The sequence below is a fragment of the Prionailurus viverrinus genome, chromosome B3, assembly GCF_022837055.1.
Source record: "Prionailurus viverrinus isolate Anna chromosome B3, UM_Priviv_1.0, whole genome shotgun sequence".
Classification (NCBI taxonomy): Eukaryota; Metazoa; Chordata; class Mammalia; order Carnivora; family Felidae; genus Prionailurus; species Prionailurus viverrinus.
In genome coordinates, this window is record NC_062566.1 from 109,024,205 (window position 1) to 109,044,945 (window position 20,741).

Here is a 20,741-nt window from a genome sequence, read left to right on the forward strand (position 1 = left end):
CCAAATCTTGCATCTCCCCACAGCGTCTTTTCATTAAAAACTGACAATTTCATCTACTCCCCATTCTGCCTTTGAGGTAAAAGCAGTTATCAGCTCACACAACTGAAAATTAGCAGTAGTTTGGGTCTCGTTTAATCATAATTGAAAGTCAAAACCAGCTGAGAAAAAGTGGGAACATTCAAAACATTTCATTTGCTGTATTTTATAGCAAAAGAAGACGGACCAGTACGTACATGGGTCATTTTCATTTAGGGGAAACCTACAGAGACCTGCTAAGCACTAAATCACGCCAAGCATTATAATGATTACTCAGCTGCCATACTTTCAAACATTTTAGCTACTTTTGTATGAAGATCCATCAATTAAAATGGTTTGGGATTTTTAAAAATTCAAGTACTGGTACCTTGGCAACAGTTGCCCCCTGATTTGCCTCAAGGTGATGGCCATCTACTTTTTTCAATGCATGAAGATTCTAATACACCTATATAGAATGGTGCCGTTGCACCAATTTGGAGTCAAGCCATCAAGCCAAATGCGGTTTAATTTAGATAAACACTTGTTGATATTCAAAGAGCAATAAAGAAACTAATTCCAGGGACATCAGACCTTGGTGAAATGCCAAATGGAAAATGGTGCTTTAAAAGGCAGTCTCTTACAATGTAAGGAATAAAATAAAACCTCATTAGCTTGGAATTCCTGATCATTCAGGTCAGGTATTTCTAGACCAGATTAAGAGGAGACAGTTCAAACTAAAAGGAAAATTTTTTCCTTAAGCACTTTGGAAATACTATTCCCCTTAAATGTAAGTTACATATCTATTCATTAAAGGAAGTCTAAGCACTTGTACTTGGCAAGAATGCTGGCAGTAGCTTGTGCCAGATTACTGTATAAACTTGAAAGTAATAAAAATGTTTTTAAAGATACTGTATGATACAGACTTTTCACTACTTCAGATTAACCCCACTGGTGAAGCTTCTTGGTACTTACATGTCTCAATGTTAACTTTAAAACAAAAATTTCATGCCTTAATTTAATTCTTTCACATCTTTCTCTGTCCTTTAGCAGCTTCTGCTCTGCATCTCTTTCTGAATGCCATTTTTCATAGAAACACTGTAACTTCACTCTTTTTTGTATGTGTGAGTAATCTCTCCCAACTGAGCCCATGATTTCTGCAGTATATATGCTTATGCAGGCTTCTTTTTCAAAGCAAATCAGTATTCAAGGAATGTTCAACCAAAATTTTGCCATCATCCCCATTTTAAGATGAAGCATTTTAAGATGAAGTGACAGGTCACTTGACATGTTTTCATAATCTTGCATAGTAATTTACATAGGCTCGAGTATGGAAAACCTTTGAAAACCATACAACTTTGTCCAGGAAATTCTAATAGCTAAAAACATGGCAGTTTTTATTAATTCCAAGGAAGGAGTTAGTTTTTAACAGCACTTCAGAGACAGCCAACACAATATTAGCATTTTATTTAGTACTGCAACGTGGCTAGTTAGTGTTACAACAGGGAACCCTACCTTGGTGCCCGAGGAATGGCTGGCTGTGAAGATGGGTGAAAGTCAAGATGCTGACGCCTAATGGTTGTTCTAGCATTTCCAGGCTGTTAACAGGAAGGTGGGGAAGGAAATAGCACCACTGCCGATTGTGATCTAAGGATCACCAGTCTCACTGCAAAGCAGTGCAAAATATACAAAGAAGCTATAAGTCTGCACACACCCATTCTCCAGGAAATCTTGTCTGTACCATCCGGTAGGAGGGAGGAAACCTTGTCCTGTTCCTTCAGGAACACGCTCCCTTGTCACGTTAGCTTTTTGATAGCTTCAATCCACTCAGCTCGCTCAGCCTTGCTGCTGGCCTGGATGTAATAGTGTGTGTCATCCTTGGTAATCACTTTGAAGAGATTCCCCTGGACATTTCCTTTAACCCCTGGGCAGAAGAAAAATCAGTGAGTGAGTATCCATGTCTGCTTTCAGCTAGAAGTCAACTGAGCCAAAAACAAAAATACACATGAAGTGTTTTTCAATGCCAACGTATGTGGTTAGGGAATCCCACCCAATGCCCGCTTCCCTTTTTTCCTCCTTTCCATTCCCTGTCCTTCACCTGTGCCCTCCTGGCCTGCTCCCTGCACCAACCACAGATCTACAGTTCCATTCACATCAAAGAATCCAGTATGCTTATGATAAAAGCAGGCACAGATTTGGGACCTGATATTAACTTGTTTCACTTCTTTGAACCTCAATTTCCATGTCCATAAAATGGGAATAATACTGTCTTAGCTGGCCATTGTGAAATGAGCGTGCTAATAGACATTCAGCTGTGTTGCTAATCCTTAAACACTGTAGGCTTCTATTCTTAGGTGGCAATTTATCTGCCAGTAGGCACAGAAACTGAGGGGAAAGAATACCAGAGACAAGGATTATTTAGTTGTGTTGTTAAAAGACTAAGAACACCACCCCCCTTGCCCTTTTCCCTAATTCTGAAATTGGCTTCAAACTCACACCGTTCGTCTCACTGAGAGAGCATACTCCGCTCCCATAGCTCAGTCCATCAGCAGAGCACTGCTGACAGCACAGCAGGGGGGGATTTGAGGAGGAGCCTGCGGCCTGCAGGCCAGCGTGAAGTTGCACCTTACCAGTGGGAACGCCGTTATCCTCCAGAGCAGACACGAGGGAACCACGAAGAGAAAACCCACCCACTGGCCGGTTCTCTTCCTGCAGCGGAAAGGATTCCTCATTAGGCATAGTGTGAATGCATAAAAGGGAAAAAGGAGTTGAACTCTTGCCTGTAACCACCCTGAGGCCCGCTAAAGAAGTCAGAGAGTCATCTGGAAGAGTAGGTGACGCTGAATTTAGACATCACACGGCCATGTGACATGCACCAGTAAGGAAATCTGGGCTTCATTTCACTGCCAGCAGTGGCAGGGCCACATTCCTCCCCTCACTCCATCGTGTGCCACTGTTAGGGTGGGAATTCCTGACTGAAGCCTGGTGATGGAGGAACTGCCCACTCTCCAATATTTCAAAAAATGAATGAAAATCCTACATCTACCAAGACAAGGCTGGACAGGCCAACTAAAAGGCCATTTTTCTTTGCTTTTGACTAGAATTAAATCAACTCATCACACAATAATTCTTATATCCGAAACTCAGAGTAGCAATCCTTTGATCAATTAGAAAAAAGAAAACAAAATTAGTAAATTATGGCCTAAACAGTACATGGTAAAAGAAACTTTCCACAACACTGGTGGGGACAAAAGGTTGAGGGGCAGGATTCATGGGATCTCCTCATAGAAAGGGGTGAAGTGGCTGGAAAGCACTAGTTAGGAGTCTATCAGCCCGCTCCACCCTCCCCAGCCACACAAAAAGCTTTGGAGAAACTAAAAGATGCTTTCCTCTCAAAATAATGATAACCCTCTTGCGCAGGCAACAGCGTGCTGAAGGGAATGATCAGACCATCGAGTGCAGCTTGGATTGTGGGAGGAGAGGGAGGGAGGGATGCTGAGAGAAAGGAAGTACAGCCAGCTGCCTGCGGTGCCCAGGACAGAAGGGTCTGGAAGTATCACACACGGGTACCAAGTGAACATGTGACACTCACTTTGGAAGGGTCATAGTAATGCAGAAAAGCCGGATCCTTCCTCAGAACAAAGCGCCGCACCTTCCAGTTTTTCCTTTTGTGTCCCTGAGGCAAAGAAAGGGTTCAAGGCTCATCTGTGACAGCTCTGTCCCTTCCTCCCACCTCCATGCAGCTAATGCCAAACATCCAAGCCAGCTGGCTCCAACAGACTACTTTCTAAGAGGAGTCTGCTGGAGACCCAGGGATTGCAGTGACTTGGACTTCCCTGCTCAGAGACACATTAGCAAAAACACTGTCACAGTTAGCCAAGTTCCCAGAACCAAAGAGGGTCACACTGAAGGAAGAGGGGAGCATGACTCAGGGCCCACTCAGCATGTAAGGTGGACAGGGAGGCAGCAGGTGTCAGCTACACTAAGAGCTCATGGGCAAACTTGAACCCAAGGGCACCAACTTTAAGTGTCAACTTAGCAAAAAAAACAAACCTACACACAGTTGCATGTACTTATGTGCACACAAATACAGCGAAAACCACTTCAACGTTCTGCATCAGCAAAAGAAATGATCACTTTTATGTTAAAATCTAAATGTGTAAGACATTGGTGTGTGTGTAACTCTCTTTGGCTTCACCCCCTGGATCGCAAAGCTTCCTCAACCCTTTAGCCTGGAACACCCAGAGCCCCTCCCACACCTTCCTCGTGGTCTTCCAGGGCCTCACTGCCTCCCCTCACTAGACTCCTGTCAGGCCTGGGAGCGGCAGTAGAGATCTATCTGGGGTAGATAGGCAGTTGCATGCACAGTAAATAATCCAAGAGCAGATGGGGATCCTGATATGCAAGAAGCAGGTGACAAGGACAGCCATGTGCTCCAAGTAAAAATGGGCAGGGCACTGAGCAGCACGTGTGTCCATGGTACAGACATGCACATTCGCACGGTGTGTGGGAAATGCACAAACACGAGGGGTGTGCAGAGGTCACGTCACATGCTGGGATGTGGGGATTCTGTTCACAGAATAGCCTGTGTGTCAGGCACAGGTAGAAAGGCCGCATGTGTGCCTGGGACAGGGCTTCTCTCCAAACACGGTTAACGGTAGTGACCACAGTCAGGTTTTAAACACTGACATTACACTGCAGAATTTTGTCTTAAAAGACTTTTTTTTTTTTTTCGAAAAGTGTATCTGGAGGGTATGCAGAGTCCCACGGAAGAAGACAGAAACCCCAGGAAGCATCCTGGAGCTGAAGGCCAGCAAATGCAAAACACTGATCCAGTAAGCAATGTCCTTCCAGACAAATGCATGAACTGGGCAGTGCTGCAGACGTTTTTTAGCATTGTGATACTGACTTGTGCGTACTTTCCCCTGTGTCTGGGACACACACGCACACGTGTGTTAACGGACACATTCATGCCTCTTGCCTTGCTCCCTGCAGCTGCCACCGGCTCCTGCTTTAGCAGATTCTGCTGGTAATGAGTGCCCTTTAGCAGCTCAGCCCCTCCCACCCTTTGGGGGCATTCTGTCCATCTCCCTCTCCAAGACAAGCATACCTGCTTGGCCAGATAGCCTTGTTTTACCACTGTGCCACTCAACTCCACAGTGCTGAGGCTAATTTCTTCCTTGGAGCTTATCTTCTTTTTGTAGCTCTCAGCCTAGTGGGAAGGAGTGAACAAAGGCTCTGTTACAAAAAGGCTCCAGTTCCAGGCTCTGGGACTACCACAGGGGACAGGAAAATCCTTGGTACAGAAACCTCACTCCCCCTGAGGGTGAAGAAGTCCCCAAACCCTAGGCCTCTGGCCCATGACTGTGGATCCCCTGGCCCTCACTCGGTTACCTTCTCCTTCCCTCTGCCCAGTGGCAAGAAGAACCCACTCCCTAACTTACGAAAGTGTACAGGGCCGTGGAGTCATCCAGGAACTGCTCGGCCAGGTCTCCAGAGCGAATGGCTCCCATGCTTCGGACGCCTACTGGCTTAAGGAAATTCTCTTCCATGAGCATGGAGGCCAGGGTCACAGCCTCCAGACGGTTAGCAGAAAAGCTGTTGGAGATGAGCCAGTCCACTAGGGAGGAGCCTGCATTGGGGCAAGGGCAGCATCAGTCAGATGACAGGCTACAGACCAGCCTCCCTGGGGGTGCTTGGCTGTGACCTCATTGACCCTAACCTCCTGGGCAGCCTTGGGTTCTACCCGAGAGCATGCGGCCATCTCAGACCAGCCCATTGGCCACAGGCAGCTCTGGCCTCAGCACAGGAAGGCAAGCATGGCTGAGTCTCAGGTCGCCACGCCCCAGGTTTCCACTGCCCAGCCCAGCCCCCAAGAGGGGATGCTCACCTATGAAGGTCTTTTTGTAGGTGCTTCCCTGTTCCATGTTGGGACTTGGCCGGATTCCGCTGCTGCTGTCGTGCATCTTGTCCACAATGCGACTACACAGAAGGAAGGCAAAGGAGAGGGGCCCCACAGTGTGTGATACCCACATCACACCAGCAGGTAGGAGGGGGAGTCCAAGAGTGCTGCTACAGGTATAAAGCAAGTGGCAAACGGTGTGATACACATCACAAAGCAAGAGGCGTTTCCGTAATGCATCAGATTGGAGAGGTAGGATTTCAGGATGTTTCTTTTCTTCTTGCTCATCTAAATGCTCTCATGTCTCTACACTAGATGGGTATTACTTTTGTAGCAAAACTTAAGAGCTATTACTTTCAACTTAAAAGCAAAATAACATACAATAATGATTCTCTATGATCTGCAGAAGTCGGACCTCCTCCAGCTACTTCTCAAAGTCACCCATCACTTCAACCCACTCCTACCTCCACTGCTCCTCCTGCACTCACCATGGTCTAGCAAGCACCCAGGCTGCACAATCAAGATTTCAAGGACTGGCATGGAGCTTTCTGGGAGCCAAGGAATGGACTCGTGCCTTGTCTTTGATGGGTGTAACAGTTCTGCTGCCTGGGAGGCTAGGGGGTGTTTCCTGTAGATGTAACAGTTTCCATGATGGCACTCCCTTCTGACGTCCCTACTTTAGAGTATTGCCTCCACCAATGATCTGCTTTCCTTCTGTTCTGTGAGATGATTCCTGCCACCAATGGAAGATCTTTTCTCATTTTCTATTTATGCCCCTGAGTTGGAAAGCCACTGAGATGAGACCTTATTTATTCATATTTGCATCTCCTGAGCACCTAGTACAGTATATGGCATTCAAGAAGCCCTCTATAACTATTTCCTGAATGGATGGATGGATGGATGCATGCATGCATGAATGGATGGATGAATGAGGAACCTCACAGAGCAAGAATGCAGCCACTACCAGAACACACCATTCTTGCCACCAGGCTGCAAACAAGACCAGTGACTTGGTGCGTGGAGATTCCTAGGGGGCTGTGACATAGCCCCAGGCACCCTGGCTGAAATTGAAGGGAGGGTCTCAAGACATTGAGGTAGGAAAGCAGCAGAGGCCCCAAGATATTACATAGGAGCAGGGCAGGGAGGGAGGGCCACTCCCAGGCAGAAAAAATAATACAAACAGGACAGTGACAGCAGAAAACCCTGACGCACAATGGTGGCACCAGAAGGCGTGTGTAGTAACAACAGAACCCACCCCCTCCCCAGTCGCACTGACAGAAGCGGCTGCAACAAAGCCAGGCAGGGTGAGGGGCGGGGGTGGGCTGGGTACTCACTGCAGACTGATGTGAGGGGGCAGCTTGAAGGAGTTCTTCAATATGTGGAGTTGCTGGACTTTCCCCGGCTGCCCAGCGTGAATAGCTCCTGTTATCTCAAAGGCCCAGGCGTCCCTCTCCTCTCGAGAACAGGCTTCCAGGAAGTACTCAGTGGATGTTTGAGTCTTCAACTTAATGAGAAGCTGCAGGAAGAGATGGCTCGTCAGACCAGCACTCAGAGGCCTGGCAGGCCAGAGAATGTTGGCCCCAAACAAAGATGACGGGGCCACAGCAAGCCCAGGACACACAGTGGTGGCTGCCGAACTCCCAACCCCTCAACCATGTCCCAGGGGGTGGTCTTCAAAGATTCACTTGTCAACCTGAAGCAACAGGGAGCTCATGGCTCACAAGGCAAGCTCTCCCTCTTGGACAGACTAGTTAGCGTAGGGACTGTTGCCTGGACACTTTGCCTCCTTGCTTCTAATCACACAGACTAACTTACCTCCCATGACAGCCCCTGTGCTGAAGTGAGAAGTGTACTGGCTTTCAAGTCCAACTGATCTGAATGCAAATCCTAGCTTAGCCACTTAGCTATGAACGCTTGGGCACATTAAGGAACCTCACTAAGGGGTGTCTGGGTGGCTCAGACCGTTAAGCATCTGACTTAGGCTCAGGGCATGATCTCACGGTTTATGAGTTCAAGTCCCTCATCGAGTAAGCTCGAGCCCCACTTCGGGTAAAACATGAGCCCTGCTTCGGGTGAGCCCCACTTTTCTCTCTCTCCCTCTCCGTCCCTCTCCCCGCCTCAGCCCCCGTCTCTGCCCCTCACTCACTGGGCCCTCTCCCTCTCTCAAAAAACAAAACAAAAAAGGAACCCCACCAAGCCTTAGTCTCTTTATCTGTCATATGGGGATATTAACACCTACGTTGGAGGAACTGTTCCTTATGCTCCTTTTGGTCCTCTTTTCTTCAGTCATCCCCAATCTTTCACACACTTCTCATATCATATGGCTTAAACCCTTAATCAGCTCATGCTCTGTTACATGTTCTGCAGGTGGTTGCCATTCTCATAAACTATGACCCATGGAATGGAGCCGGCTGCTCCAGGAAAGCTCTGAGGGGCACAGGGTGGCACGGCTGATGGCCCGAGGTAGCTCTGGTGGCACCATAGACTCGCACTCTATGAGGTCAGCAGACAGTCTTTTTGATGTAGGCCACATCTCCTCCATTCCTTAAATGTGCATTTAGGGTTTTTTGGGTTATTTTTGGCCACTGTGGGATTCTGATGTTGACCCTATTAAATGTCATCTTAGAAGCCTACTGCTTCTTTTGGGAAAGCCGATGCATTCTATTTCATTCTGATTCTGTCTTCCAGTGCATTAATTCCCAACTTGCTTTGTTTGCAGACTCAACATCCCTCACCTCAACTAACAGTAAAAACAGTGATGAGATGAGGCTGGTTCACAGTCCCAGAGGATACCACAAATCCGTTCCTCCAAGTTAACACTGACTCACTCATCAGCATCGTAGGGGAACAAATTCACCCAGCTCCCTGCACCTGCACTGGCAGTCTGTAATCAACATTTTAATGAAAGAATTTCAGGAGAGACTATATAATTCCATGTGAAATCCACACATACTCTTTCATAGCTTCCCAAATTAAAAAAATAAAATAAATAAATAAATATATATGTGTGTGTATGTGTGTGTGTGTGTGTGTGTATACACATATATATATTCACATACACATGTATATACTTTATAACGTGTTCTTAGCGAACTTGCTGGCTCCTCTTGACCTCTTGCAGGTCAAGTACTCTTGAACTGGGAGGATGACAATCTGAGAATGTTAGGGAAAACTAACATGAAGTTCACAACTCCAGTTAGCAAATTTCACTTATTTCCTTTTTTGAAAGCTTCTCTATCTCCAGCCCGTTCTACCAGCACTCTTGCTTTCCACTGTCCCTTAAAGATTGTTAAAGGGCATCAGGTTAACGAGCAACCCTACAAGGTCTGGGGTTTAATTTATTGAGAACTAGAGTCTTAACTTCACTTAGAAAACTAGGGGTTTTTCCTCTTAAAAACGTCTCCGCTGTAAATGTTTCTTCTTTCTTAAACATCAATTCAACAAACATTTACTAATCATCTGCTATGTGTCCAGACATTGTGTTTGGTCTTCTGACCCACAAGGAAGAAGGTACAGCCCCAGTCTTCCCAGGCTGGGCATCCTCCGGCAGCCCCACCTCCACCCGACAGAATGCTACCCCACCTGACTTTTTCCCTTAATCAGCGGCACTTCCAGATTAGCAGAGGAAATTGTAGAATGACATTTCATTTTTGCAGCCTCATAGGGTGGAATGACACTCAATACCTTCCTCTGCCTTGTCCTCAACATCCAGTCAACCAGGTCCTGTTGACATGTCCTTCATAACATTTTCTTGTGTTTCCCCCTACTTTTTGCCTTATTTCATGCCTCACTATTTTAATAGCTCCCTTTGTTTTCTTATTTGAGAAAAAGTCAAAACTACAAAAGAGTACAGCAGTTAACATAATACCAGGAAACCCACCTCCCAGAATGGACTGTCACAAACGTTTTCTTATACTTAGAAGGCTTGTCAATTGGTTTAGAAAAGTCAAAGAAGAAAAACATAAGTGGTTAGATCCCTTCTTTATTGATCTAGTAACCTATTAGAATCAGAGCGTAGTTCCTCATTTTAGTCCTCCTAAGAGTGTTTCCACCAGTCCATTCTCTTACTTCAGAACCTTCAGTGACTCCCCATTACCTCCATCTGGCCCCAGCCAATCTCCCATTGCTCCCTTGGTGAACATTCTCCTTTTGCCACACTGGCCATCGTCATCTCCAAATCTATCCCTATCTCTCCCCTCACTTTCACTCAAGACTTTCCACCTGACATGCCAGAATATCTGCCTCTCTCCTCTTTCAGATCTTTGCCAAGTCTCTATTCCTCCCAATGCTGTACCTGACTCAACAGCCTATAAATACGTCTTCCTCCTCTTCAGGAATATGGTGTTCTCTATGACTAATCATGTTTATACCAACATTTGGAACTCTGAATGTTTTTCGATTAACCACTTGTTTTCATAATAAGATGACTAACTCCAGGGAAAGCACTCTTACCATTTTCTTCCTTGACTCCTCCAAGCCTAGCAAATTTCTTGGCACAAAATGGGCCCTTAAAAAAAACGACTGATTCAGATAATTTTTCATGGTAGGGTTGAAGCTGCGCCTGACTTTTAGAACACTCACCTCCTTAGAGGATGAAAGCCATCACATTGAACCCCAAGATAGCAATAGTTGCTCCCATTTGTGAGGTTCCTCCTAGCCTACAAGGTGCTTTGACAGACTGTTACCTTCTGCATGATTCTCAACACAATCATGGGGGATAGTGAGGTGTCACTATTTTACCCCATTTTATAGAGGAGGAACTAAGGCTCAGAGAGGCTCAATTACTTGCCCAAGGTCACACCTGCTACACAGCTCAGCAGGACTTGAATTTAGGTTTTTTCAATGATAACTCAGCTCTTCCTATTATCCACATCACCTTCACCAAAGAGGCCAGAGATGAGAGGGTCCCGGGCAGAAAGGAGCCGAGAAGCAGGGGCCTTCACTTACGGGTCGGTTTTCATACTCCAGGCAGGGGCAGGTGATGGTGCAGCCATCCAGAAGGATCCGGCCCTTGGGAGGGGTCACCTTCCGACCCCCCTGGAGCTTGTAGTACAGCAGCGTGTTCTGCCGGAGGATGAACCATCGTGCTTTCCAGTTGTGGACAATGTGACCCTGAGGATGGACAGCACAGCCCTGTGGTGAGATGGCTGAGGGGACGACACTGTGTTCAGGGAGAGGTGTCCCACAGCACAGGTAGCCAGACTGTGCCATGGGATCAACTGCCCAGAAAGGAGGACAGCATTACCTTTTTTTTTTTAACTTCACTTAATTTTTTTATTTTAAAATAATTTCAATTCATAGAAAAGCTGAAGAATAGTATTAAGAACTTGTATGATAGAATCATTTAAGAGTAAATTCTTAACATGATGCTCCAACACTTCTGAATATTTTATTGTGCATCTCCTACAAAAAAAGGGGGTGTATATTTCCAACATAACCACAATGCAACCATCAACATCAGGAAATTTCCATTAATATATTATTATCATCGATTCCACAACCCCCAGCCAAGTTTCACCAATTGCCCTAGTAATATCTTTAATAGCCAAAGGATCTAGTTCAGAATCATACATTTTATTTTCATGTGCATGAAAAAAGCATTATCAGTCTGGATCTCTTTGTCATCTGAGTATGTAACCAAGACCTCCCATTTGACCTTGTTTGTGGTTATAAACCTTGAAAGAAACTATAAAGTATACTGAAGAGGAAGTCGTACTACCAGGAGACGGCTGTTGCTAACATTTTGTTTTCTTATTGTCTTTTTTCCTTAGTTTTTACTTTCTGATTTAAAAAAAAAAAAACAGGACCATGTTACATACAGTTTCATTATCTAGTTTTTGTTTTGTTGAGCTTTGCTGAGCATCGTCTCACACCGATGTATTTCTTTTTTTTTTTAAGTTTTTTTTTTTAACGTTTATTTATTTTTGGGACAGAGAGAGACAGAGCATGAACAGGGGAGGGGCAGAGAGAGAGGGAGACACAGAATCAGAAACAGGCTCCAGGCTCTGAGCCATCAGCCCAGAGCCCGACGCGGGGCTCGAACTCCCGGACCGCGAGATCGTGACCTGGCTGAAGTCGGACGCTTAACCGACTGCGCCACCCAGGCGCCCCCCGATGTATTTCTTTAAAACATGTTTTTGAATGACCGCTAGGTGGATGCAATATTTACTTGTCAATCTTCTATTGTTTGAACTGAGGTTGTTTCTTTTTTTCACTGTTATAAACAATTCTGCAATGAATATTCTTGCACATAAATTCTGATCTGCATCTCAGATTTTCTTTTCCTTAGCATATATTCCTAGAAAGAATGTCACTAGTCAAAGATGTAGGCAATTTGTAAAGCTGAAGCCACAAACAGTCTACCAGTGCTAAGGACCCTAATAATCTTGCTTAGCTTGGTATGGCAAGACTGAAAGACAGGGTAGTTTGGGGGTTCTCAAGTGAGTCATAGAGCCAATGGACAGGATAGTAAGGTAAAGGCAAAGAGCGTATTTCTAGAACAGACCAACAGATGAGGGAATGTCTGCTGAGGAATCAGAAAGGAATGGGTTTAGTACATACTCATGAAAGCAACTTTCATGGCATATTTCCCAGAGCAGAGCCCAATAAGAGCGAGCTTCTAACTAAGAGAGATGGGCTTTATCTGAATCAGAGACCATTTCCCTAGTTCACTCCTTTCCTTACATTTCCTAGCATTTATTAAGTTCAAAGTCTCCTCGTGTTCTCATATCTGTGGAACTGTGATTGTTCGATGTGTACTGTGCACAGTGCTGTTAGGGAACCAAAAGTTGTGGGAATTGACCGAGTGAGCACTGGGCTATGCCCAAACAATTTATTGTGGCAACTCAATAAAACTTTTACCTATGTTAATATGACAAGAATTTATTAATATGTCTAAGTGCTATTACATTGCATGGCGATCAAGCTCTTCACAGAAAATAACTTTCATAGTCAAGTTCAAGTTTACATTTTTTGCTCTCTCCCATACTTAGGATCGACATGTAACATGACGGGTGACAGCTTTTCTTGATGTGGGCAGACATGTTTCAAGAAACAAAGAAGATTTGGTTTTGACGTCTCAGCAGTTGGGGTTCTCTACTGCTCCCCACATGGCCCAGACTTGGGTCCTCTTTTTCGATGACCCCCTTTTGAGGGGCTGTTGAAGCAGCATTAGCAGTAGATTGTTGGCTCAAAAGATTGTGTACAGGGAGAATGCAATCCTAGTTGATGGAATGGGGGCTGGTGTGAGGTAGAGAAGTGAAGAAGGTCAAATAATCTTATATCTTAAAACATAGGTGTTACAGGCTAAATTATGTCACTCCTCACACACACAAATTCATATATTAAAGCCCTAACTTTCAGTGTTGACTGTAAGTGCAGATAGGGCCCTAGAAATGTGATTAGATTAGGATGAGGTCATCAAGTGGACCCTAATCCAATCTGACTGGGGTCCTTATAAGAAAAGGACACTCAGAGACACAGAGAGACATCAGGGAGGAATATGCACAGAGGAAAGACCATGTGAGCACATGGCAAGAAGGTGCCCATGTGCAAGCTGAAGAGAGGCCTCAGAAGAAACCAAACCTGCTGACAGTTTGACCTTTTACCCTAGCCTCCACAACTGTGAGAAAATAAATCTGTTTAGCTGTCTTGTCTGTGGTATTTTGTTTCAATACTCTAGCAAACTAAAGCAACAGGGAGAGGAGAAATGGGGCTGGAGACGTTCAAGAAAGTGTCACCAACAGATGTTGAACAGAACAAACCAGTTTGGAGATACTGTACTTTCCTGGACAAAATGCTACATTTCTCGGAATCCCTGACACAAAGGGAACTGATAGGTGACCAAGTGGCTGCCACCCCTATGCACGGTTTCCCACGGGAAACAGGAATTTTTGGAGAGAACAATGTTGGAAGAATAGGTTCTTCTGACACCCAGTCCCCAGGGCTACCAGGGACAAATAGCAAACAATGTCAGCAATGATGTTTCCGCTAGAAATGTCTGCTGGTGCTGGTAGGTATTTTTGTCTAGCTACATCATCTCTGGCTTTATAGCATCCCAGCCAGGTTCTCTGGCCCTCCCAAATATTCCTGAGTTACTTAATAGTTATTATTCCTCCATGAAATCCCTTTCTGTTCAAACTCACTAGAGTGGAATGTGTTTATGAGCAACTACAGATCCTGACAGTAAGGGTGAGAGGTCTGAGGAGAAAGGCTGATGAGAAAGGATTTACTGTGTAGGTAGAAAGCCTGAAGCAGCTTATGACCCTCAAAAAAAATGTTCAAATCTTCTGACCCAATAATTCTACTTCCGGGGATGTGTGTGGAGTAAATCATCTAGGAGAGGGAAAAGGTTTTATGTATTGAGACACTTAGGATCATTGCTTATAATAAAATAATGCAAAATATTCTAACTGTGTAACAATACCATGCCCACTGTGGCTATAGGGGAGGCATTCCAATCCTTACAGATGGCAGGAAAGGTCATTGGTGGAGCCCTCAAGGTCAAACACAGCAGTCTGAGTCAACAAGAATCACAGCGCCAATGGTCTTTAACACAGGTAAAGCACTTTTACTTACATTTTTTCATACGATACCTAAAAATGACTCTAGTAGCTATTTTAGAAAATTTCTGAAGGGATACCTCAGGATTGTTAATAGTCATCTCTAAGGACTAAGACTGGACATAAGGCAACAAGAATGAAAACTTATTTTTCAATTTACAGCCTTGAGTCCTTTTCTAGTTTTTTTTTTAATAAAAGTATGTATTATTTTTATAATGGAAAATTAATTTTAATTCAAACAAACAAAAATCCTGATGAGATGATTAGGGAGATAATTCATTCACTTATCTATTCATTCAACAATCAACGACTAACTACTACTGCACCAAGCACTGGGCTGGCAGCAGGGAGACAAAGATGAACAAGATACTGACCCAAGACAGCAGAGGAGACACACAATGATGCCACTCAATGTGATAAGTTCCAGGACAGATGACTGGTGGGGTCCCCCAGGATATCCACCTTTTGGTATTCACAACCTTATATATTTCCCCACATTGTACAAGGGCTGATCTATGTGACCAAGAGAATATGGCAGAGTAATGATTTGTCAGGTTAGGTTAGAAAAGACGGACTCTGAGGAAAGCTAGATGCCACATCATGACCGGCCCCTATAGAGAGGTGAGGAACTAAGACCTCCAGCCACTAGCCATGTGATTGAGTTTGGAATTGGACCCTCCAGTCAGCCAAGCCTTCAGGAGAGTGCCACACCAGGCAATATTTTGGCTGTAACTTCATGAGAGACTTGAATCTTGCAGCTAAGCTCTTCCTGAATACATGCCCCTCAGAAATTATGTGAGACAATAAATGTTTATGGCTTTAAGATGTTAAGCTCTGGCAGGGCACCCGGCTAGCTCAGTCAGTTAAGTGTCTTGACTCTTGGTTTCACTTCAGGTCATGATCTCAAGGTTCATGAGTTCGAGCCCTGCACTGGGCTCTGCACTGTCAGTACTGTCTCCCTCTCTCTCTGCCCCTTCCGTGCTTGTTCTTTCACTCTCAAAATTAAAAAAAAAAAAAAAAAAAAGACATTAAGGTTTGAGGCAACTATTATAGAACAATAGAGAAGTGATATAGGTCATGATGCAAACCCCGAAAAGCAGCTTAGGTGGAAGAAGAAGCTCAAAAGAGAGTGAGTGGGGTTAGGTTGGCTCCCTGAAGAGCTGGGGCTGAGTCTTGAAGGTTGTGTAGAGTTGGTCAGGTCAGGAAGGCAGGGAAAGGAGAGCTTGAACCACTTCCACTTTTGAGAAACTCCAACTGGTTCTGTATGGATGAGGCTCAGAGGCCTGTGGGCAAAGGACAGAAGTGATGCAGGCACAGTCAGCTTCAAGTTCCATGCAGTAAAGTTTGATCTGTATACTGTGGCCAGAGGGGAGTCCTGGAAGACTTCTAAGAAGACGCTGCTAAGAAAGGCTTAGGTTCTCATGTTAAGAAGATCACCTTGACCACACTGTGGCAGAACAGCTGAATGAAGTGGGCCAGACTGGAGCAGACAGTTCAGTTGGCAGATGCCATAATAATCCACAAAATGGGAAGGAGAACTCCATTATCCCTGGTCTACAGAAAAGCACACCATGTTCAGCAGAAATAAGGAACTGGTCTAATGTCACCAGGTAAAGGGATCGAGGCCAAAACTACTGTGGTATAAGTTGAAAGATATCCCAGGCTTCCCTCTACCCAGGGAGTTTCCTCCCTCTCCAGGCTCCTTGTCTGCAAATGACTGGCCAAGGCCAGAGGCCCACTTGACCAACCACAAGTGGCTTAGAGTCCCTAGAACCCCTTTAGGGAGAGGGAGGAGAGTCCATAGCTGGGATAACAAACCTATGACTGGGTTCAAGAGGCATGGAATATTATAGCTGGAGGCACCCTTTGAGAAAGTCCATACTACTCCCTACTTGAATGATGAGGGAACTGAGGCCCATAAAGGTCTTACCCAAGACCTTACAACCCTAGAAAAGCAGAGATGGTACTTGTTACAGATTGAATTATGTTTCCCTCCCCAAAAGGTATGAAGTTTTAACCCCTGGTACCTATGCATGTGATCTCATTTGGAAATAGAGTCTTTGCAGATGTAATTAGGATACCGTGAAGTCATAAAGGATTAGGGCGGACCTAATACTAACTGGTATTCCTTATATGAAGAGGAGAATTTGGACAGTGAGATATACAGGAAGAAGATGGTCATGGGACAGTGGAGGCAAAGATTAGAGTGATGCATCTACAAACCAAGAATGGCAAGAATTGCCTGCGTGAGATAATAGATTTTATATTTAGGTCTCTGTCCCCTGCTCCTGGCACAGAGCTCCTGAAACCCTTGTAATTTCCTGGGTAATAGGAACGTCTTTTTTCTAACGAGGTGACTCAAGTGGGCTCCTGGATGAAGGCTGGTCACCATAAAGAACCACAATTAGAAGCTTGGCATTTTCAGCCCCACCCCAATTCTCTTGAGAAGGGAGAATGGCTGAAAATGGAGTTAATGATCAATCATGCCTATGTGATGAAGTCTCCACAAAATCCCAAAAATACAGGGTTCAGAGAGCTTCTGGGTTGGTAAATACATGGAAGTGCTGAGCCTGGCATGCCTGGAGAGTACATAGCAGCTTCATGCCCCTTCCCACATACCTTGCCCTACCCAGGTTTTCCAACTGGCTCTTCACCTGTATCACTTATCATATCCTTTAATAAACTGGTAAATATGTTTTCCTGAGTTCTGTGAGTCACTGTAGCAAATTAACTGAAATGGAAAAGGGGGTGTATTGGAATCTCCAATCGATAGCCCATTGGTCAGTCAGAAGTGCAGCTAGTGTCTAAAGTATGGGTGGGGTGGGGTGGAGGGGGGCAGTTTTGTGGGACTGATCTCTTAACCCATGGGATATGACACTATCTCTAGGTAGATAGTGTCAGAATTGAGTTAAATGGCAGGACATGTAGCTGGTATCACAGAGAACTGCTTGGTGTTGGGGAAAACCTCTACACTTTTGGTGACCAGCAGTGTCAGAAGGGAAGTGTTGTGAGTACAAGTAAAGGAAATTCACAGGATAAAGAAACAATAGGTTGTTCCCTATAAGGTTTTCCCTACATGGGAAGGAAAAATCTGCAAACGTCAAAGCAAAAGAGCCAAGGGAGGATTCTCCCCTATAGGTTTCAGAGGAAGCATGGCCCTGCTAACACCTTGATTTCAGACTTCTAGCCTGCAGAACTCCTTCCAGACTTGTTTCTTCTATGCCTATTTTTCCTTACTAATAATACCTTTTATATTTTCACTTTTTGGGTTATTAGATTATAAGCATTTTTAACATCTGCAAAACCATAATATACTTAGTCATTTGTTTATTTGTGCGGACATATAGGTAGTTTCCAGTTTTTTCACTACATAAATAATACTGTGTTCATAAAGCTTTGATGGTATTTTCTTGGGATAGAGTCCTTCCTACAAAGGACATTTTCAGGCCAAAGGGTGTTAGCATTGCCATGTCATTTTCTAAGAGGGTCATCAGAGGTATGAGCCGGGCAGCAAGGCCTGTCTTCTTAAAGGAAAAGCAATCTTTAGCAAGAAAAGCAATCTTGTCCGTGCTGATCTCACTTCCTTCCCCCTCACCCTCCTTTAAAGCCAGGCCAAGTGAGTGCCCTGCATTTCGCCTGGAGCTTTGCTTCTTTCTTGTCTGGGCGGGAGTGAGAGCCAGATCTATCATGCCCCTGCCCGTCAACTGCTTTCACCCTCCTGGGTGATGACTGTTTTGTACTCTGGGCTTCCAGCTCAGGCCCTGCCCCCACCCCAGGCTTTAAACCGTCCTAAATCTATGGAATCCCATGGCCCTAGCCTTGCAACTAGTCCAGTGGATACAGAAGCTGCTGCTGGCGCCACCCAGGAGGAGAGGGAGTGGGGGTGGGGGGGAGAAAAAGTTGAGATTGATCAATAGGCGGGAACTGTTACCAAGGGCACCCAGCCAGGTCCCTCACCTTGCAGGAAAGGGTGTGGCTTCCGCTAGCTTCAGGGCCAGCCTCCAAACACCAGGCTTTGGGTTTAGCTGGAATGAGCATTCAGTATTTCAGCCAAGCGCCTTCTGTGGGCCTTTGGGCTGGACCTGTAGACTGTTCTCACTTCCCTGCACCCTGAACTCCCTTGGCCAGCGACCCAGGACTGGGCAGCCATCCAGAAGAGAATTCACATCCTTGCTTCTAGCATTCCCGGATTCTGCATGGTGGTGGTGGTGGGGAATCTTGGGAGGAAACTCCAGCAACTCGGGGAGACCCCTACTAGGGCCAAGCTATGTGGACAATCAAAGATGCCTATCAGATGCCCTGCCCAGCTCACACTCTCCCTCTCACCTCACAAGGTGCAGGAAAGTTGGAGCAACCCCGCCACAGGTTGTCTTTCTGAGGTGCAGATGCTTCCACAGCACGAGAAGGACTAACCACAGTGGCTTGGAATTTGGTACCTGCTTGTGTCCAGCCTGACCCTTGATCCGGCATCAGCCTCCTACTAGATCTCCTGCTTGTAGTTTTGAGCAAACAACACCCCTGCCCTCCTGTACAAATAATGTGTAACATAGCATGGCTACATTACCCATGGACCTGAAAGCAATCTGAGACTTCAGGGCTGCTCTGACCGCCAGGGGAGGCAATGGAAGGGGGAGCCCCGTCATCTCTCTTCATCCATCTCCCTCCCAAAGCTACAATCTCAGTAGAAGAGCCAAAAGTCTCATCCCCAGATTTTATGCCCTGCTGTTATGTTAGTATAAACCCTTAGTGTGGACATCAATGTTAAAAGAATTTTAAAATATTGAACTTCCTCTTGCTGCTGCTCTTTGGTTCATTTTCCACCTTGATCTGTGTGCTCTTTGTCTGTCTGAAGTCTTGTAAGCTGTGGGAAAGGCGACATGGGCCATGGGCATGAGACCATGGGCCATGGACTGAGGATGGAGACTGCAGTCCCAGTTATTAGTCCCCCGGCTCTGGGCAAGCGGTTTCATCTTTCTGCCCCTCAGTTTCCTCATCTGTAATTCAGTGATAACAACACCCACCCTGCTGTGGACAGAATAAGATTTGGAGTCAACCTTATGGGTTTGCACCTGCTCCATCACCACTAGCACCCAGATCCTAAGCAAGCTGCTTAATTAACCTCCCCGAACCTAGTTTCTCCTTTGGGGAAAGGGAGGAAAGTGGTGCTACACGTGTGGGACTGCGGGGGGCTGAAGAACACGAGGTCCGGGACTCCTACACGCTAAGAGCTTCATTCAGAAGCCTGGGCTGCCTCCTCGCTCAGGGATTACTGTGAGTAGTACAGGAGATGATGCGTTCGTACATAGACGGGCGCCGCGAGCACACTTAGGTTGCTTCAATATAGCATATTTAAATACTGCACTCTTTCCAGCTTAATACGTTGTTTTAATTAACATAACCCTTCAGGAGTCGCCCCCCGCCTCCTACCACTAGCCAAGCTGAACTCTCCTCCTTGCCTGTGTGCCCCGGCCTCTCTGTTCCACCTGAAGCCGCCCTCCAACCCTGGCACCCGGCTGTCCCCAGGCCGCCGAGACCGCCGTCGGGCGCGGGCTGGGGACCCGGCTCCGGGAGCCGCCCTCCGGGCCAGTGTCCGCTCACCCTCTTGACGAGGAAACCCTCCTTGAGCACGCCGTCCTCCATGTCGCTGCGCGCGCCAGCCGGGCCTCCGGGCGCTCCAGGTGCGCTGTCCCCGCGCCGCCCGCTCCTCCGCGCGCCCGCGGCGCCCAGGAAGCACCTCCGACCCCGCGCGGGCGACGCCTCCCTGGCCCGCGTCCAGAGCCCGAGACCGCGGGGCCTCCCGGGCAGGAAGTCACGCCAGGTCGGGGTTTCTGACGTGGTCGCCCCCGCAAAGGCGCGCTAGGGTCTGCGGTTAGGCCTCCGGGTACAGAGTCTGCGGGCTCTGAGCGTCCCGCCCTGCCGTCGCCTCCGGGAGCCTTCCCCGTCCCGCGCTCTCCGGGCGGGGTGCCCCATCCAGGTGCCCCTGAGCGCGCGCGGCGCCTCTGGCTGTCTGGTCTTTGCCCATCTTCGCCAGCCCCCAGCCTTAACCAGGTGCCTGCCTGGCAATTTAGTGTATGGCCCTCGAGTAATACTTACGGAATTAAACGGCACTGAAAGGATTTGCAGGGATTCCGAGTAATCCCGAGCTCAGTGGAAATGGGGGGGATGGGGGTGGGGGAGAATGGATGGAGTGGAACCAGCTGGGAACTTTATCCTGGCCCCTGGTGGGCGCAGGGCAAAGTTCCCGTTGACAAAAAAAAACAAAACAA

At 46.4% G+C, this 20,741-nt stretch overlaps 1 protein-coding gene across 1 annotated transcript; it reads right to left on the reverse strand.

The window, feature by feature from the left end:
* Positions 1-1,385: 1,385 nt before the first annotated feature.
* PLEK2 (pleckstrin 2) lies at positions 1,386-20,338 on the reverse strand. Its single transcript, XM_047864714.1, has 9 exons — positions 20,074-20,338; positions 10,862-11,026; positions 7,249-7,430; positions 5,903-5,994; positions 5,457-5,644; positions 5,123-5,224; positions 3,605-3,688; positions 2,643-2,721; positions 1,386-1,936 (listed from the first exon to the last, which is right to left on the reverse strand). The coding sequence occupies exons 1-9, from the start codon at positions 20,113-20,115 to the stop codon at positions 1,809-1,811; spliced, it is 1,062 nt and encodes a 353-aa protein (XP_047720670.1). The 5' UTR covers positions 20,116-20,338; the 3' UTR covers positions 1,386-1,808.
* Positions 20,339-20,741: the final 403 nt, after the last annotated feature.

Excerpts from the sequence above, each read along its gene's own strand:
- PLEK2 (XM_047864714.1), bottom strand. The coding sequence starts at position 20,115 with ATGGAGGACGGCGTGCTCAAGGAGGGTTTCCTCGTCAAGAGG. Across the intron at positions 5,995-7,248 it reads CCCCCTCACATCAGTCTGCA|TCGCATTGTGGACAAGATGC; the intron begins GTGAGTACCCAG and ends CCTTCTGTGTAG. Across the intron at positions 2,722-3,604 it reads ATTACTATGACCCTTCCAAA|GAAGAGAACCGGCCAGTGGG; the intron begins GTGAGTGTCACA and ends TTTCCGCTGCAG.